The sequence below is a fragment of the Tamandua tetradactyla genome, chromosome 13, assembly GCF_023851605.1.
Source record: "Tamandua tetradactyla isolate mTamTet1 chromosome 13, mTamTet1.pri, whole genome shotgun sequence".
In the NCBI taxonomy this organism is placed as follows: Eukaryota; Metazoa; Chordata; class Mammalia; order Pilosa; family Myrmecophagidae; genus Tamandua; species Tamandua tetradactyla.
The window spans coordinates 30,921,625-30,940,597 of NC_135339.1; the positions used below are offsets into that span (position 1 = coordinate 30,921,625).

The 18,973-nt window shown below is 33.9% G+C and overlaps 1 protein-coding gene across 15 annotated transcripts in view; it reads left to right on the forward strand.

Annotated features, from left to right (window-relative positions):
- Positions 1–18,973, forward strand: part of CTNNA3 (catenin alpha 3) — a 1,849,311-nt gene that overhangs the window by 1,134,626 nt on the left and 695,712 nt on the right. For all 15 annotated transcript variants that reach the window (XM_077125140.1, XM_077125142.1, XM_077125146.1 and 12 more), the window contains one exon: positions 8,716–8,808. In XM_077125140.1, the coding sequence (XP_076981255.1) occupies positions 8,716–8,808 (93 nt within the window). The remainder of the gene's footprint in view (positions 1–8,715; positions 8,809–18,973) is intronic.

Consider the following 18,973-nt stretch of genomic DNA (forward strand, 5'->3'; position numbering starts at 1 on the left):
ACTGGGCTTTCTTGGAATTCAAAGCATGTGTAACATTATGCAGGAGAAACTAAAGCTCCTGGATTTGTTTACAGGAGTTACTATGTCTCTTTTCCATCTGCCACATTGACTAGTATTTGGCAGTCAGCTTGGGCCCTTTGAAGAGTTATTACACTTGATTAAAAATAAATTAATTAAAAGCTAAATTGGGAGCTATTCAGTTGTTCCCAATTTAATCTCTTAAGTGAAAGTAAAACTTGCAAGAAACTGCCCCAAGCCTTGTTAAAGTGATGACCAAACTAGAAGAAAACCCTGTTACTTTTCTTTGAAGTCCGACTGTTTAAGCTTTTGTGTAATATTGCAAATGAATTCCAAAGGAAAATTCTATTTTCCTGTCTCGTTTGTCCTGAATTTTTGCTTTTGTCTCCTCCTTCTAAAGTCCATTTTTCTTTCTCTCTTTGGAAATCACATATTCTTAAGCATATTAATTTGTGCATTCATGAATTTATTTGTTCATTAAATAGCTATTTTTTTCTTTAACTACTGTGTGCTGGGTACTAGGCACTAAGAACCCAATGATGCACAAACACAGGTGAGGTCCCTCTCTTATAAAGTGGGGAGATACCCAATAATCATATAATCTCAGCAGTGAATGCATAATTGCAAATTGAGATAAATGCTCTGAAAGAAGAACCTGACTTGGTAGGTGGAGGTCTCAGTGTGTGTATGTGTGTGTGTGTGGGGGAGGGGGGGGCGGAGGAAGTGTTGGTGAAAAACTTTTCAAGGAATTATTTTTGAACAGAGATGTGATGTATAGCAGTTAACCAAGTCACAGAGGTGTTGAAATGGCAGGGAAGAAGGAGAAGAGCATTCCAGGCTAGAGAGGACAACATGTTTAAAGGTTCTGTGGCAGGAAACATTAGCATAGAAAAAAGAACAAAAGAACCATGAATGATGATTCTTGGGCTGACCATACAGGCACTTATAAGGAAAATGATGTGGTAGGGGAATGGGAAATGGTGTGATCACATTTACATTTGAAAAAAATCCATCAGCTGCAATGGGTGACTATATTGTAGTGATTGTAGTGATGCACGTGGCTGAGAACATAAATTTAAACTGGAGGCAATGATTAAGACTAAAACTGATAATAATCTTGACTAGAATGCAAAGGAAGAGAAGTAGAAGATTCAGGAGAGTGGATACTATCTAAAGGCCCCTAAGTCTCTGCTTTGTGCCATAAGCACATAGTGCTACCTCATCCCCTACATTGTCTTCTATCACTGTAGCCTATTTTTTGGGGGGGTGCATGGTCTGGGAATTGAATCCAGGTCTCCCACATGAAAGGCAGGCATTCTAACCACTGAACTATGCGTGCACACACTATAGCCTATTTTTCATCATTATTCCACTGAAACACTCTAAGAATGATTAGAGTGTTTTTGTGTGACTTTTTGTGTGATTGATTAAGTCACCTTTGTATGACTTAATCAATGGATATTCTCAGGGTTCATTTAACTGACTTCTCAACATTTGATATTTGATACCATCTTCTCAAAACCTCCTGTTTTTCTGGATTCCATGACATCACAGTATTTTTGGTAACTTCTTCCAACTCTGGCCACTCATCCTAAGACTCATTGCAGGATTATCTTCTTCTACCCGCTTAGTAAATATCAACACCTTAGACACCCTTCTAAAATTATTTGTTCCCTGGACAATTTCATCCAATTACTATTGATAAATTAGTGACTTCCTAATTAATATCTCTAACACAGACCTCTTCTCTATGTTCCTAATTATACATCTAGCTACTCCTTTATTATATATACTTAGATATCCTCAGTGACAATTATCTAGCCTAACTTTTGGTATCTCCCACCAACCTGATGAGCTTCCAGTGTTCCATTGTGCCACTTGGCCAGCGACTTTATGATCTTGTTATTTACTAATGTATGTATCCAAGGAGCAGAAGAAGCTCTTCTTTTCCTTCTTCATAAGCTTCTGTGAACCTTTGTCTCTTTTCTAAGTTCGGAAAGAAGTCCAAATCTGCTTTGGGAATATCAAGTTAAAAATAAAGGAATAATTTCAACTAGATTATTCCTGCACTTACTTAAAGCTTGTCTATGTTCATTGGTGAATTTGCTATAGATTCATCGGATCTTGATGTTTCTAATGAAGATATGCATAGTCAGACTGAAGTCAATGTAGAGCAATTCAGTCTAAGGTGTTTTTTCTTCTGAAACCTAGAGTAAATACATAAAAACTGCATGCTTGTATTATAGATAATTAGGGGCCTTCTTTTTTTTTTCCTGTGAGTGGAGAGGAAGTAGAGGAAAGACACAGCTTCCAGTGAACAAATTAAATTGTACTAAAGACTCTAAGGTATACAATTCATTGAAATGTGTTAGTTTCAGAGTAAAGAGTAAATAATTTCTATTCATGATCATTCAGTTTCCAGATGGACAGAGATGGAATGTTGTAATTATTATTACTACTACTATTATTTACATGGACTGAATACTTCCTATCTTCTAAGTACTTTGCTTGATATTAAATAAAAGAATTAAGTAGGTCATTGTCTTTATTCTTGAGAAGCTCACCATCTAACCAATATGTAAATGTGTCTGAGGAATAATGAAGTATGTGCTATAAATGTGGGAGGGTAGAAGGTAGAGATATAATTTTCGATTCTGGGCATCTGAGAAGGGCTTGTAGAGGAGATAATACCAGGCCTTGATGAATAGATAATCTTCAGTAATTAGATGTTCTTTTGTACCTAGTATTAACATATATTAACGTACACTCAGGGGTTAGATTATTAAAAGGAGACAAATATAAATATATTTATCTATGTGTGCAAAAACCAAAATGAACACCTCCTTCCTTGTGTTTGCCTCTGACATTAAGACATTTAGATTGCCTAAATTCAAAGACAGAACTTGAAAACAACATGTCTTCCACTGAAATTATTATGATTCTGCATTACTAGGATTTAACTTTGCCAAAAGTAGCCATCTGTAACTAATATATTCTTGGTGTGCAAATTTGTGGTTCAATACTGATAATCAAGATTCTTTGGTTTAGGCAAGAAAAAAATGTCTGTCTTATTTAAGCAAAAAAAAGGACAGTTTTTTTTTGTAGGACACACAACAGTGTACACAAAGTCAAAATCAAAGAAAAAGACTCAAATGGGGCCAGAATAAGAGCTGTTCCAGGTTCTGGGCAGTAAAAAGTTATGGATATGCCCAGGCTAGGGCTAGGGGAGGACTTGATATACCATGTTAACAAGTAGTCATGATGAGAGACCACTGAGACAGGGAGGAGAAAGTAGTTCTTCAAAGGAAAATCACAGCTTTATTACTAGAAGGAAGAATGGATTTGGGGTTGAAGGCCCCAAACTTCCCAAATACTTGGTCATCTTTTTTTCTGGATATTCTGATTTTCAAATGTTTCTCAACTTTCTCAAGTAGTGCTTTAGGTCACTATTTTGTGTCTGATTGTGAAGACTTTCATTTGACTTCCTAATCTTTTCCATAAATATTCAGGTCCTAATTCTTATAATGTTTATCCCCTTTTTACTAATCTTTGGGAAGGAGAATCTATCCAAACAAATGAAAGTCAGCCAAGGCCTGACTGTGTATCTGTGTGTTGTGTATATAAGAGGTGTTATATCAGAAACCTGCAGAACTTTTAAAAATCTAATTATACATACCTTCTAACCCTACCCCTATCCATGGTAATACTTAATAAATCATATCTCTTGGCATAAGGGACCAGGACTTTTTCTTTTTAACAGATGTTTATTGGTGATTCTATTATTCTCACAATCTCCTTTATCCCTCAAATTGAGGACTAATGATATAGATTTTCTTTAGAGGCACAACCTTATTTCTGTTATTGAAGATACTTGACATTCTGGAACCTATGATCACTGTAAGAAAGTTTTTGAGAGAAAGATTTCACCTTATTATAAGGAAGAACTTTATAACTTATATAACTTTATAACTTTGCACTATCCCTCAAAGGGAATAAGCTATCTTGCAAAACAGTAAATTTCCTGTCTCTGTAAGTATTCATGCAGGAGTTATATGACCATTTGCCAAAGAGGGAAATAAATGAGAATGAACCTAAGGATTTTCTCTGCCATTGAGAAATTGGATACTTGATAAACTGATGCTACAATTAACTATATAAACAATAAATGTGTGAAAATGGAAATCTCACTAAATATCAAGGTTGCTTCATGTTCTTGAGAAATCATATTACAGGTAAATCATCTGTGTAAGAACTCCTTAGTGACAGATGGAATAACTTGTGATGAACAACTGTCCAGTAGTGAACTTGTTCCTGACAATTGTCAGTTGTCTACAGTGAGTGAGAGGACTACTAGCATTTCTGAAATTTCAGAACAAACTTCATATTAGAATCTTAAAATATTTTGTGCTATGGTGCTCAATGCACTGAAAATATAATCTCTTTTCCAGATTAAACAAAGGAATGAAGAGAAACAGAGTTAAGTCAAAAGAATGACAGATTGCTTTAAGGATCACTAGGAACATTCTACATTTCAATTATCTCCTTTACTCCTATCTGTGGTTTTACCATTAGTGGGTCATTCTTTTGGGTCAAGTATGAGGATTTTCCTAATCTAGATGGAGAATGAAGGACAGAGCTCCCTATCTTGGAAGGTTCTATAAGACCAGTATCCAGAGTAGGTAATTTCTGTCTTCAGACCATGGGTTTGGGAGTGAGGGGTACCATTCTCTTTCAACCCAAAGAGAAGACCCAAATTCTAGCAAATCAAAAAGCTGACAGAATGATGCAAAATTGTGATACAGAACTTGAACTAGAACCAGAAAGAAGAGAGAAAACATCAGCAAGATGATAGTGAATGTGAATTAGTTCTGGAATTGTAAGGACAGGCTTTGCTATCTACAAGTATTTTTGTTTGTTTGTTTTTAACAGTCAAGTAGTTGGTGCAGCCAAGTTTAAAGGTTAAAGGGCATAGAATGAGGCAAACATCTTAGAAGGCCCTATTAACTGGTGAGAAGAGGGAAGGTTTAAAAGACTGATGCTACTGGCAAACTTTGCCCATCTCTCAGCAACATGGCAATATGTCCCTGTCTGAATATTTTTGTTTGTTTGTCATTTGTGATTATTAGAATCAGCATCATCAGTGACTTTTAGGACATAATAAAATCTTTTACAAAAATTAAAGAACTTTTCCTTTTAATTTTTAATAAGCCTATGTTTTATCTCGAAAAAGATTAGAGGTTTGGGGGTAGAGACTACAAACTTGTAACGTATGAATTAATGTAAGCCAATAGAGAGTTTGGCCAAGGCAGTGATTTCTTCCTTTCATTCTGTCTAGTCTTTTTGTTTTGTTTTTGCATGGGCAGGCACCAGGAATCGAACCTGGGTCTCTGGCATGGCAGGCAAGAACTCTGCTCTCTGAGCCACTGTGGCCTGCCCCATTCTATTTAGTTTTAATGCCTTTATGTAGGGCCTACACAACCATGTTTGAGACTCACTTTCCTGAGCAGTGACTGAGGTACACCCAGTTTGTATGAGTTTCAGGGATCCTGAAAGCATTTGAGTTTGTGGTTTTGGATTGGACAATCTGTTAAATCTCTTCAGGCTCAAAGGCTTTAATTCTACAAAACACATGCAAGTGAATACTCTTTTTTTTTTTCCCCATTAGTACAGAGGAAGATGAGTTGGAAGGAAATTTATACACCATAAGGATTACCAGGTAACAGGCCCCCTCTCTGTTATCTCAGCTAATCCTCAGAGTACCCTAGCCTATTTATAATACCAAGGTAGATATTATCATACCTATTGTGAAGATGATGAAACAGACTCAAAGAGCTTAACATCTTGCCCAGGATCAGAGAGCTTACCAATTGTATTAATCTGGATCAAACCCAGAGCTGTTTGGTTTTCCCTTTTTTCCTTTGTGGGCAGAAACTTTCACAAATATCTCTTAAATAATGAAACTTTACGCAAACTTTTGAAACATCTTTAAAGTTACATTCACAAAGGATGTCATAGACCCAAATATCTCAAAACATTTTACAAGGTTTGTTTGCATGCTGCTTTTTCTGACCAGTAGGGGAGTGTCTTTCATGCTGTGCTTGGGAACACATTTGATTGCCTAAAAGCTACACAAAATTTAGGAATAATTATTTCTAGGGGAAATTTGACTTTCATTTACACATTAGTGTCATTTTAGAAAATATGTCACAAATCATTTAAACTAAAAATGTAAAGTTATTTTATTACCATTACTTAATTTTTCTATTTTGTCATAGAATACTAGCTGTCTTATAAAATCAAGTTATTTGTACAACATATCACTAAAACTTAACATGTCATAATCTTGTAATAGTACTTGATTACCTAGAAATTTTACCTGGCACAGAACAGTTTTGGTAAGGAGAAGTTCTGGTATATAGAGGGACTGAAAAAAATTAAGACAGAAAGATATTTAGCTGATCTTTAATTGAGTAGGAAATTTCTATTATGTTATATTTTCATTTGAGAATTTTATAAAAATTAGGTTTGTTAATATGGATAGAAACTTGTGTTACTTGTTATGTGATCAGTTTTCAATAGATACAGTGGCCAGTAAATGTCCATAATAAGAATGCCCATCCTTAATTGGGAATTGAATAAAAAGAAAGATAATGCATTTAAAAATAAATAAGTAAAAGAGTTCTACATGGTGTGAAGTTAGAATGGTAAATAGCTTTACTACTCATCTTAATTTGCTTAAACTTTCATTTTTACTCAGGAAACTACAAGAAAAAAGAAAGCAACTGAGGCAGGCTGACATGCCAATAATCCTTTGCAGTCCTAATTAAAACACTACCTCCATGGGAAAGGAGGAACTGTAATGAACAAGTCCAGCAAATCTGTTTATCTTCACCAGATAAATTCATTCCTACAAACACCTGGAATTATAATCCTTGCAAATTATGGCCATGGCCAAGGACTTCTAGCCTGGACAACTCGAATAGCTCACAGCCTCCACCCCTTACCCCCCATTCCCCCATACCCTTTCTTTTTTCTAAGCAGGTATATAACCGTTTCCCTACCACTTTTCTTTGAGCAGAACTTTATTCTAGTTCTGTTCCCACATGTGTCACTTATCTCAATAAACTTATTCTGCACCTTAATTTTTAGAGTCTGCTTTCAACTTGACAATGGCTACTTTTTTAAAATACTTAAACTTTTGATTAAGTAGCATTCTTCTGATTTTACCAAAGGATTGAATCAATATATGTATTTTTTAATTTACTTTCTTACATAAAACAAACAGTGGTCAAATTTACAGGTCTATATTTTCTGCTTTTATATTATTATTTCACAAATAATATAAAACATATTAAAGTAATTAAACTACTGAATTTCATTTTCTCTCAGTGAGTTTGGGAGGTGGGTGAGGGACAAAGAAACTATTGCTCTTTTTAAATAATTCACAAATCTGCTAATTAAGTGTCACATATTAATTTTGAGGCATTGTGACCTTCAAACCAACAAATGACCTTTTCAAGCAAGCTATTTCTATGTACATTAATAAAATGAGCAATGCCCTTCCAAAATTAAATAATGTATGGCTGTTATTTCATTATATGTAAATGCAAACCAAGTTGGCTCACTATTGGCATATTAAAAGGAATGTTATAAGAAAACAGAGATAATAAATCTATTTAAGTAACGTTTTGTGGTGCTTTTAAAATAATGATCCAAAGATATGTTTGTTATTCACTTCCATTACGTACAGCTAATATGCAGTTTCTCCATAACTGAATGTGTTTTGAATTTGAGCAGTGAAAACTGATATGTGTTAAATTATATAATAGCTAACAGAGACATTAGAAAAATTAGAAAAAGATTCTAAGGTTAACACTCTCCTTGCGGTAACAATGATGCATTTTGTAGAACTGAGAAAACACTGCCTGTGTGCACAAAAAAATCATACTAGAGAATTCCATATTCTTCCTCATAGCTCTTTCATAATAAGTGGTGTATTTGTAAAATATTGGAGATAGGTAACAGACCTAAAGGTAATTATTTAAAACAGCAACCACTGCACTGAAAGAGAATGTAAGCTTCAAAAACAATAACATATAGAAGAATTTGGGTGTCACTGATGTTTGAATCTTATCAACTGCTGGAATGTCAAATAGTGTCCATAAACTGTAATAGAAAATCAAGAATTTAATTATCTTGCATTTTTCCAGCTGTGTAATATATTTGATACTGAATAAAACATTAATAAAGATACAGTCATACTTAATCTAATTTAAGTATGCATAATAGACTTTGCAAAATAATAAACCAATTACAAACTTAAAATAAACCACAATCTTATAAGATTCCAAGAACCTATTAGCATTCAACCCATAGATAAACATTTTTTTTCAGTCCCACGTGAAACTCTAATAGTTGGCTTCTTATTATGTGTTAGCTGTTGATACCAGGAGAGTGTAGATTTTACTGATTTACTCACTAGCCTTCCTTTTTATTTTAAACAATTTTAAACAATTTTCTAGGGCCCTTTATTACTATTTGTTTTAGTAAATTCTCTGAATTCTTCTATAAACATACCAGTGACATTTATGAGAACACTTGTTTGTCACTGAGATTGTCAATGAATTTCAAACAAATGTTTTTGTATTTCCTTGAAATAATCTGAAATGATTTCCATTATTTTGTATTGTATTTAAGGTGGCAAATCTTGCTTGTTCCATGTCAACAAATGAAGATGGAATTAAAGTTGTAAAAATGGCAGCCAATCACCTAGAAACTTTGTGCCCACAGGTAAGATAACTGAATTACGGTCTTTATCTCAAAAACAATTATAAAACTACATATAATACTGCATACTTTTATACACATGGAAATATATTAAAATATTTATTTTTTTAAAACAGAGGACTAAATTGTCTTAAGGTCACAATTTATCTTTTACTAATCACCCAGTTCTCATGTCTCTTTCAGATAGTTTTGAGAGATTTGAAGTTAGTTCTAATTGAATTTTTTTCTGTAGTCTAGTCTGAAAATTTTCAAGAACTCTTGAAAATCGATACACTGATGATAATTAAATGGTCTTAAGCATTTATCTATTTTGTTAAATCCTTTCGTTTTTCATCTAGGAAAGAAGGAAAAGGAACTTGTTCTATAAGACCTCTAAAGAAAAAAAAAATCCAGTCTGTATTGCAAATCCTAGAATATTATTGTTTGGATGTTATGTGAATATTCTTTGGGTGATGAGATGCAAACACAGATAGTCAGCCAGCGGAGAATGCATGAAAGGACACCTTTGTTAGATCAAAGGCATTAGTGGGTACGGGAGAATGAGGGCAGTGGAGGAGCCCCCAGCTTACCTAAACTTGGCTCCTGCAAGGGTCTATGGAGATGGGGACAAAGAAGCACATAGGGGTCCCAGTCTTTTTTTTTTTTTTTTTTTTTTTATTTTGAGGGAGGTCCATGATCTGAGAATGAACCCAGGTCTCCCACATGGTGGGCAAGAAAGTATTCTACCACTGAACTACCCTTACACTGCCCAGGGTCCCAGTGTTTTGTCTTTATTGTGACCCAGAGTTGCTTTTCCATGGATCCTGGGGAATGGAAATTTCACACTATAAGGTGGGAAAAGCAGAAGTGGCAAGGCCCGTACAGAGAAAAAGTACAGGGATCCTTTGCAGTAGCTAAGGGCAGCTCTTATCATCTAGACCATATAGAGGGGCCTTGCTAGTCACGATTGTGCCTAGAGCAGGGCAACTGGGTGTTGACTTAAAAAGGGAACTTACAACTAGGCTAGGAAGGATGATGAAGCGCCAAGTATAATTTATTTTATGCCATTAAAATTACCACTCAAAAGAATCTTAGAGATTATCTAGTTAAGTACCTTTATTCTACAGGTGTATAAACTGAGGACTAGAGAAACGAAATGTTATACAGATATTTATGTATGTATATATGTATATATATATCTGTATGTATGTATGCATTTTTACTACCTACAATCATATAATCCATTTCTTTTAAAGTTTTTTGCTTTCGAATATTTGATAGGAACATTTTCTGACAAGAGATAATAAATAATACATGATGTCTTGCCAGAATGAAATAGCAAAAACTTTCAAATATGATTCCATAATAAATGTAAAATTAGATTAGAAAACCACATTTCATCTTAACTGATCCCTAAGCTTATTTTCGCCATACACAAGGGTGAGAACAAGTGACTCATGTCCTTTTGGACAAGATCGCTTTCCTTGTTCACATGGATACAAAATGCACCCATGTTCATATAGTATTGCTAATTCTTGTGAAAGTCCGGCAGTGCAGGGGAAAAGATAGCTTTCACTAAAGGGCCATATCAAAAGTGCATGTGGGAAAGGGGTAGTTAGAAATCAAAGACATACTTTGTCCAACTGATTTATTTTTAGTCAATATTTGTTTTGAAATTTCAAATGATATGAAAATAACTGTTTTTCTTTTTATTGAATAAAGAGGGCATCAAATGTTATGAAAAGAACTATTTCCCCTTTATTGAAAGAGTGCATGCATTTGAGAAATGTCAAGAAGTACTGCTTTCTTGTAATTCAGGAGGTTCTTAAAATCTGAAAGACAACATATTTTTAGGGAATTGTTTCTAGGTGAAAAGTCTTCACCCAATGAATTAGGATACACGTAGGGCAATCAAACACTTTATTTTAGAAGACGTAAGCTTCTTTGGAGTTCCTGGTGATTAACAATAGGAGCTGTCTAGAGAAAAAGAATCCAAAGGATATGCAACTGAGATATCCCAATTGTGCCAGTTTTCTATGCAATCCTATGAGGAACAGAATACTACAACAAATTCTCTAAAGTGATTGTGTCTAGTATATGCCCATCAATAGTCAATGAGAATTGTTATTTTTCCACATAATGGACAACACTTGATGCTGTCACTTTTTAAAATTCCTTTTCAATCTGAAAAGTGATAAATGGTATCTCATTGATTTTCATTTGCATGTCTCTGGTCATAAGTGAGAACATTTTTTTCCTAAATGTTTATTGACTATCTGGCATTCCAAATCTGTAAATTGCATATAGCCACTGCCAATTTTTAGTTGTTTTTTTAAAATTGATTTGCTTGGGTTTGCTAAAAATACCTTCTCTTGCTTAGGGCCTTTCTTTTAACTTTTTAAATAATAGTTTCAATCATAGAAGATTTAACATTTTGATGTAAGCAAATGACATACTTTTTTTTATTTCTTCAATAAATAGATATTGAGCACATTTACTAGCCTTTGGTTTGTGGTTTTGTGCCTTAGTATGATATTGTATGTCCCAAAATACCATGTGGTTCCCACATTATCTTCTAAAATTATTGAAGCATTCTTATTCAACTTTTACTTCTTCATTTTATCTGAATTTATTTCAATGAATAAACTGCAGTAAAGATCTATTTTTTAAAACAGAACTAACATTTGGGCACCATCATGTATTAAATAGGTGATCTTTCCTCATTAAATTGAAATGCTACTGTTGTTTCATACATGTGTGCACACACACACAGTTTTGAAGTATTTCATTGTTTTGCATGTGTTTGTATATATATATATTCATATACATATATAACACATGAAGAGTAAATGTATATAATTTTTACCATTGTTCTATATGTAAATATATATTGATAAACACTTTTCAAAATATACAAATTTCTGTTCTCTATTCAATTCCGTTAGTCTATTTTTTTAGCCCCTGCAACAGTCTCATATCCCTGCGACAGCCTCTCACTGAGTCTTGATATCTTCAAAGCAAATTGGCTTCACTGTTTTCCCCCTTTAAATTATCACTATAATTCTTGACTTTTTGATAATTCACATAACTTTTAGCGTCACTTGGTCCCATGGGAACACATGTTAGAATTTTCGTTGAAAATGTTCTGAATTTTAGATTATTTTTTTGAGCAATGACTCCTTTAAGATATGGAACCTTTCTATCAAAAAACATATCATGTACATCTCCATAATCAGATTTTTTTATAATGTCCTTCAGAAACTGTTTGGTTTTTCTTCCCCTCATAAAAATTGGCTACATATTTTGTTAAATTAATTCTAAGGTATCTTATAGTTTGTGTGGCTATTGAAATATAAATTTATTTATGTATGTATGTATATATGTATATAATTTTTATTGGTTAATAACACTCCTGAATTTTGTATGTTGATTTACTAGGCATAGTGTTTACTGAATTATGAATTCTAATAGTTTGCACACCTTTTATTTTCTATACAAACGATACTATTTTCTTTTCAAAGAAAAAGGAAAGACTTACTTATTTTTTCGCATCTAATTGCATTATTTAGGACCTCTATTACATTGCTGAAAAATAGTGATATCTGACATCCTTGTTTTATTCTGACTTTAATTGAGGTGGAAAGTTTTGATAGAAATGGATTATTAAAGTACCTTATTTTGTTCCTGGTTTGCAAACAGTTTTTGTCTTGAATGAGCATTGCTTTTCACTACATTCCTTTTCTCTGTTTGCTGAGATGATACTAACACTTTTCTCTTTCATCTTTTAAAGTGGCGATTTACGTTGCAGTTCTGGAATAAGATTTCCTAGTTTCTTGTATCTTTGTTTTGATTTTACTTTTTGTTTTAATATATTACAGTTCCACTTGCTCTGTAGCCTGTCCCAATTTGATTTACCTTATCAAAGAAATATTCTTATTAAGGCCACTAAATATCTCCATTTTTCTAAATACAGTGACTATAAGGACATCATTTTATTTGCTCTCCTAGCAGCATTTACATCTATGAATCATTTTCTTCTTTATATACTCTCTTCCCTTCTGCAACAGTTTAGTTTCCTGGTTTTCCTTCTATATACCAGCAACTTCTTGTCAGCCAGTCTTTTCTGATTTCTCCTTGTATTAACCTGACCTCAAAATATTTAAGTGCCTTAGAATTTAGTCATAGTCCTCATTCATCTCCTCTGGTATGCTTTATTATTTACTTCAAAAATTCCATGGTTTTAAATACCTTTTACATTCCAAAGATTTCCAAATTTTTCTCTCCAGGGTAGACCTCTCCACAAAGAGCCAACTCAAATTATTTAGTTTGACCTTTGATATCTCCACATTGATTTCTAGAAGACCTCGAACACTTCATATAGACAAAATAGAACTCTTGATTCCTCCACTTTCACTTCATCCTGCTTTTCCTTCAATCTTCCCAATTTTAACTAATAATATTCAGTAAATATTTATGAACATCCAGTACATGCTAGGCACTGTTTTATGTATATGGGGAAAAATTAGTAAAGAAGACAGACAAAAAAAAAATTTGTCCTTGTGGAGCTTATATTCTAATAACTTCTAATGATTACCTTTTCCTATGTAATCCACTAGCAAGTCAGTTTCACCAAAAATATCTGCCTTGAATCTGCATACTTCTCTCCATCGTTTCTCCATGTTGGCCGATGCCACTATCATCTGTATTTTGGTTTACTGAAATATTATCCTGTATGCCTTCCATGCTGACGTTCATACCCTTCTCATCTATCGTCCCATATAAGTCAAAGTAAATGGTTAAAGATGCTTTTCAAAACAGTTGCTTTCCTTAGCTTTTTACAGTAAATGAAAACTATGTTTTGCAGCTTAATCCGACCTATATGGTCATCCTACGGCCTGACTTCCAAACCCAACTCATACTGTTTATCCTTCCACTCATTAGTTACCTATATATTGACGTATCTTTTTCTAAAACACAATAATCATTGTCTTCCTACCTGAGGGACTTTGCACTTGTTAGTGCCCCAGTGTTCTTTTCCCATATAGTTGTATGGATCTCTCCTTTTTATGATGAATTTATCATGTCTCGGATCAAATACAGTCTCTTCAGAGATCAACCTCCCCAAATCACACACTCCCTCAAATTATGCTCTACTATGGCACCTTCATTATTTAGAGCACATAGTACAATCTGAAACTATATTTTATTTTAAATTATTAAATTTTATTGCATACATTTCTGCATTCATACATAAAATCCAGGTGGTCTTCCTTATTCAGTACTTATATTCACTACTTAAATCATTCTCTATTTCATAGAGGTTGGTGAGGATTTTGGTAATATCTTTTGTGAAACTTTTCTTAACATTGCATATCTTCTTTTTGACAACATAATAAATATGACATAATTGGTTTTAGTTGTAACTGATGAAAAAACATCATTAAAATGGTCGATTAAGAAATAGATGCCAACCAAGTATGAAAATCTTTACCATTTCAGTGCTTTATGAGTCATTTGGATAGAATTATAGAATAACCCTTTTCAAATTTTGAAGTTAAAAATAAGAAGACAAAAGAAGCATATTTACTGAATGAATTGGGTTCCAAAGAATCTGGAGATTCTAAAATATGGACTAAATCTAAGTAGCCAAATGTAATATAATAGGTATAGAAATAAATCATATATATTGGATGCCAAAAAGCCAATTGCAAAGGTGTAGGTTGGGAGAGAAATGTATCCTCCTAAAGGCATGGAGGTTTAAGTTGATAGTAATCTGAGTAAATTAATAAACCTGTATAGCTGTCAGAAAAAAAAAATGTGGATGTTTTCATCAAAGAATAAATTTAAAACAGTAATTGTCAAACCTTCTCTGTACTTCAAAATGATTTTTAAATATTTATATGATATGTTTAGTCTCTTTGCCTTGAAATGTTGAATTAGTGAGTCAGGAGTGCAGCCCAGATTGTGTTTTTGTGTATGTGTGTGTGCATGCATGTTTGTGTGTTTATTTAAATTCCACTTTGGCAAAACTTATTGAAATAAAACATATACATACCCTAGGTTCACTAATTCAACTTCCAGGAATTTATGGTAGTGATATACTTGTGCATGTGCACAAATGTCTGTGAAGAAGGTTTATGTGCAGCATTATCTGGAACATCAAAAGCTAGAATCAACCTAAATATACCAGCAATGGCATTAAGAAGCTGTTTAAAGTAAGAAGTTGGCTTTCTCTATGTTTTGGTATGGTAGATAGCCAAGATAAATAAAAAAGAAACTTTTGGATGAGTATGCCTATGATCCCATTTATGTGAAAAGAGGAGATAATTTGAACAATATGTTCATATATTCATAGAAAATTTCTCAAAATATCTTCCTGAGAGTTTTAGTAGTCGTTACTTGAAATGAAACTGAGGGACAAAGAATAGGGAAGAGCACTTTTATTTTTCAATTTATTTCTTTAAGGATTCAATTAACTATTAAATTCTAAACAAAATCCAGCCAATTGTGAAACAAAATCCAAGATTTATTCTAGAGCAAATCTGGCTGAGACATCATTGGATAAGGAGAAACTGATAGGATAACATTTTATTATGTTTCTTAACTACAGCTGAATCCACCTAGGTTTAAATGAATTAAATCATCTTGGTTCTTACTGTGCCTAAAGTACTACTACTGGATTGCTTTGCCCCTTTACAGTTACCACACTTAAAAAAAAAAAGAATTGTCACTTGGAGCATATTAATCAAAGGATGTCTGAATTAGTGACTTCATTTGAAACTATGTCATATTAAAAAAAAAAAAAACCTCATAAAAGCAGCAAGAAATTTTTGGCCAGGAAAGGATAAAGCTTGGAGAAACATGATCATTGCCATCAAACCTTTAAAGGGCCATGATGGGAAAGAGTTGTTTTGAAGGGCCTTGAGGGGCAAAACTACAACCCATGAGCAGAAGCTTTAAGGATAAACTTTAACTCAATATAGAGAAGAATTTTCTAATGGAGCTATCCTGAAAGGAATTGAACTATGTTGGGAAGGAGAGATTTGGAGTTTTAATAACACCAGAGACACTTAAACTCAAGGTGTGTGACCACTTGATTGAGCTACAATGCAGAGGGTGCAAGCCTTGGTTGAGAAGTTGGCCTAGATGCCTTTTTTTCTTTTGCATGGGCAGGTACCGGGAATCGAACCCGGGTCTCTGGCATGGCTGGCAAGAACTCTGCCACTGCACCACCATTGCCTGCCATGGCCTAGGTGTCTTGTAATATTCAGCCCTGTGATCCTCTAATGCCTTTTATTTAAGGGAGAGAAATGTGATCTGGATGATAGCTTTGCTGGAGATCTGCAGCTGTTTGAGCACTTATATTCAACCTGGTGGAAGAATAAAGCTCTCTGTAGGACTTTAACCTTGTTCCATTTAGCAAGTGACTTGGAAGGATATTTAAAAAGTAAACATACTACATTTGCATATTGCACAAAACTGTCAAAGATAGGCAGAATTCAAGGTTCTAGAATATGTTGATAATTTAGACTAATGTTTGAAAACTCATAAGTAGAAATTTAATAAGGGTAAATTTAAAATCAAGGCCTTAGGTTAAATAAAATCTGTTGCAAAAGAGGATAGGAAAAACTTTGCTTATCAAAAGCACCTGAGGCTTTGGGAGTTGAGAAGGACATTTGTTATCTAATTCAATGAATTCCAAACATTGAACCATGAAAGCATTTTCATGGTCTATAGTGAAATTAGGTCTGTGTAGTTAGCTTTTTTCATAAAGTAAAATTTATTCAACGTTTTATTCTAAATTTATGTAACTTCTACTTATTTGATATTAATCAGAACATTTGATTTATGAATAATGATGAAAGTAGATAATAGTTATTCATGTTTTTTTCTTTATTGGCAAAATAAAAACTTATTCAATCCTACACCAGTTTTTCTCCTTTCCCCTCCTTATTTTTAAAATATTTGTGGCCTGAAAGATCCAGAAAACTGAAAGGACTGGTTTCATGATTCAACCGTGAGTTGCATAAAATGCAGACCATCTTACAGTTTTAAAATGATTATTATGCTTGGCTTGTGAAATAGGAGAAAATTTCCAATACATTTGACTCAGGGATGTCCAATTCTAGAGAATTGTCTTTGGTTCTGGGCCCTATAGTTTGAGAGCTAGGGAAAATTGGTATAAGTTGCCTTAAGCCATAGTGACTATCACCTCACCACTGAAAGTGATTAAACAAAAGCCTAATAGGGACCTGTGCTCTGTCAAAGATGCTGAAGAGAGCGTTTCATTATTAGAAGATAGTTAGATAATCTTAGAGTTTCTTGCTATAAATAAGATTCTTTAAGAAATATAAAGCACGATGAAAATTTAGGTAGATATTTTCCCCATAATACTTGCATTCAATTAGGCAGACTCCCACAAGTGATTAGATTTTCCAGAAGCTAGTCAAATTTTTAATCATTACGTAGTTTGAATCAATAGTTTTGAGATATCTTCTTTTGTTTCTCTCTTCCATAAAATATTATCTAATGAAATGAAAGAGTTAAAGCTGCTTCCAGAGGTACCTAATTTATTTTCAGCGATGTGCTTGAGCATAAAAAGTCTATATTTTCATAGCTTGTTTATTTGAAATCTATAAATTCTAAATGGACTGTGTATTGCATGAGTTGAAGAGTAGGGAGGAAAATCAAGATTACCCCTGATACAGATGCTTGTGAAGCATAAAAAGAAGAAAATCTTATTGGGAGAGGGAGTGTACTGGATACCACCCATATTCATGTCTAAACATGAAAAATCTGTAAACCCCACAAGGTAAGGGGTTTTTGGTTCACTAATGTATCTAGAGAATAATGTCTGGCACATAATGGGTATTCAATACATATTTATTGAGCAGATTATTAGGCCGGAAAGGCTCCTCTTAAAATTTTAGGCATTAACAGGTGGATGCTGAAAGCCAGCACTATTTCCTCCCCAACCTTCCTGTTCTAAGGAAGGTGTGGAAACTCCCTAATTCTGACCAAAGTGATAAGACGGTCTGAAATAACACTTCCTCTGCTGAAGTCATGTGAAGTGACTGGCATTATCTCCCTCTGCATGGACAGCATTGCTTTGTTACGATAGCAGCTTATTCTGATTAAATTATGATGTGTTGCTCTATTTAGTAAAGCCTCAGTGAAGGCATTGGACTATCTCTTTCAAATGATAAAAAAGCACATCCTGATTTGTATGTTGTAGCTGTTGCTTCCTGATTGAGAAACTGTCATAGCTGTGAATTGAAAGCACTTAATTTTCTAAGTATCATGCTCTAGGGAAGCAAATGGGCTTTCTTTCATCTTCTATGGATGATGATGATGGATGTTTTGTTCCTAACTAAACAATATGGACTGAAATAATCAATTTGAAATAGTTATATTTTTAAGCGTCTCAGTGTATACTATGAGAATCATGATAAGCCTTCTATAGTAATGCCTAATATATTTATTTTCTCTTCAGAGAATGGCACAAAATGCTCTAAGATTTTAGAAGTGAAGAAATATGTAAGACTGCAAAAAAGCTAAACTGAGGTTTCCAAAAAGCTGATCATGGCTGAATGGTTTTTCCAGAAGGCTTACTAAGATAATTCAGACTGGCTGTCTAGGACCAGTCCCTTCTCTGTAATAAATATGTGGGAAGACAGAACTTGAGTGCAGCTATGAGCACAATTGCTTTTCAAACCTGGAAATTTATCTTTTTGCCCTTATTTTATTATTGCTTTGTATCCTATTCCAAATACACAGTCAGCCAATCTCTTCCACTCACTCCAAGGATCTTTTAATTCAACAGATATTTACCGAGCACCTACTGGGAGCATCTGGAAAGACAGGGACAAGGAATGGGAAACTCAGGGGTACCTATTGGAACAGCTCTCAGGAGTAAGAATCCTAAGATCTGTTCAACTTGGAGAGGTTTTATCTAAGAAAATTGGAGGTGGTATGCCCTGTAAGAAATAAAGAGAAGTAAAAGCCATCTATGGAGGTTTGAGTTCAAAAATTAGATAATGACTTAAAATTAAGTAACCAGGACCAAGCACAATTTAAGCAGCAAGCAAATGCAAGAGATTCCGAATTAATCACAAACCAGAGAGGGTATGCTAGAGCTTTCATTTACACTCTTGTCACAGAGAAAAATCAAAGATGGGGCTCTGTTTAT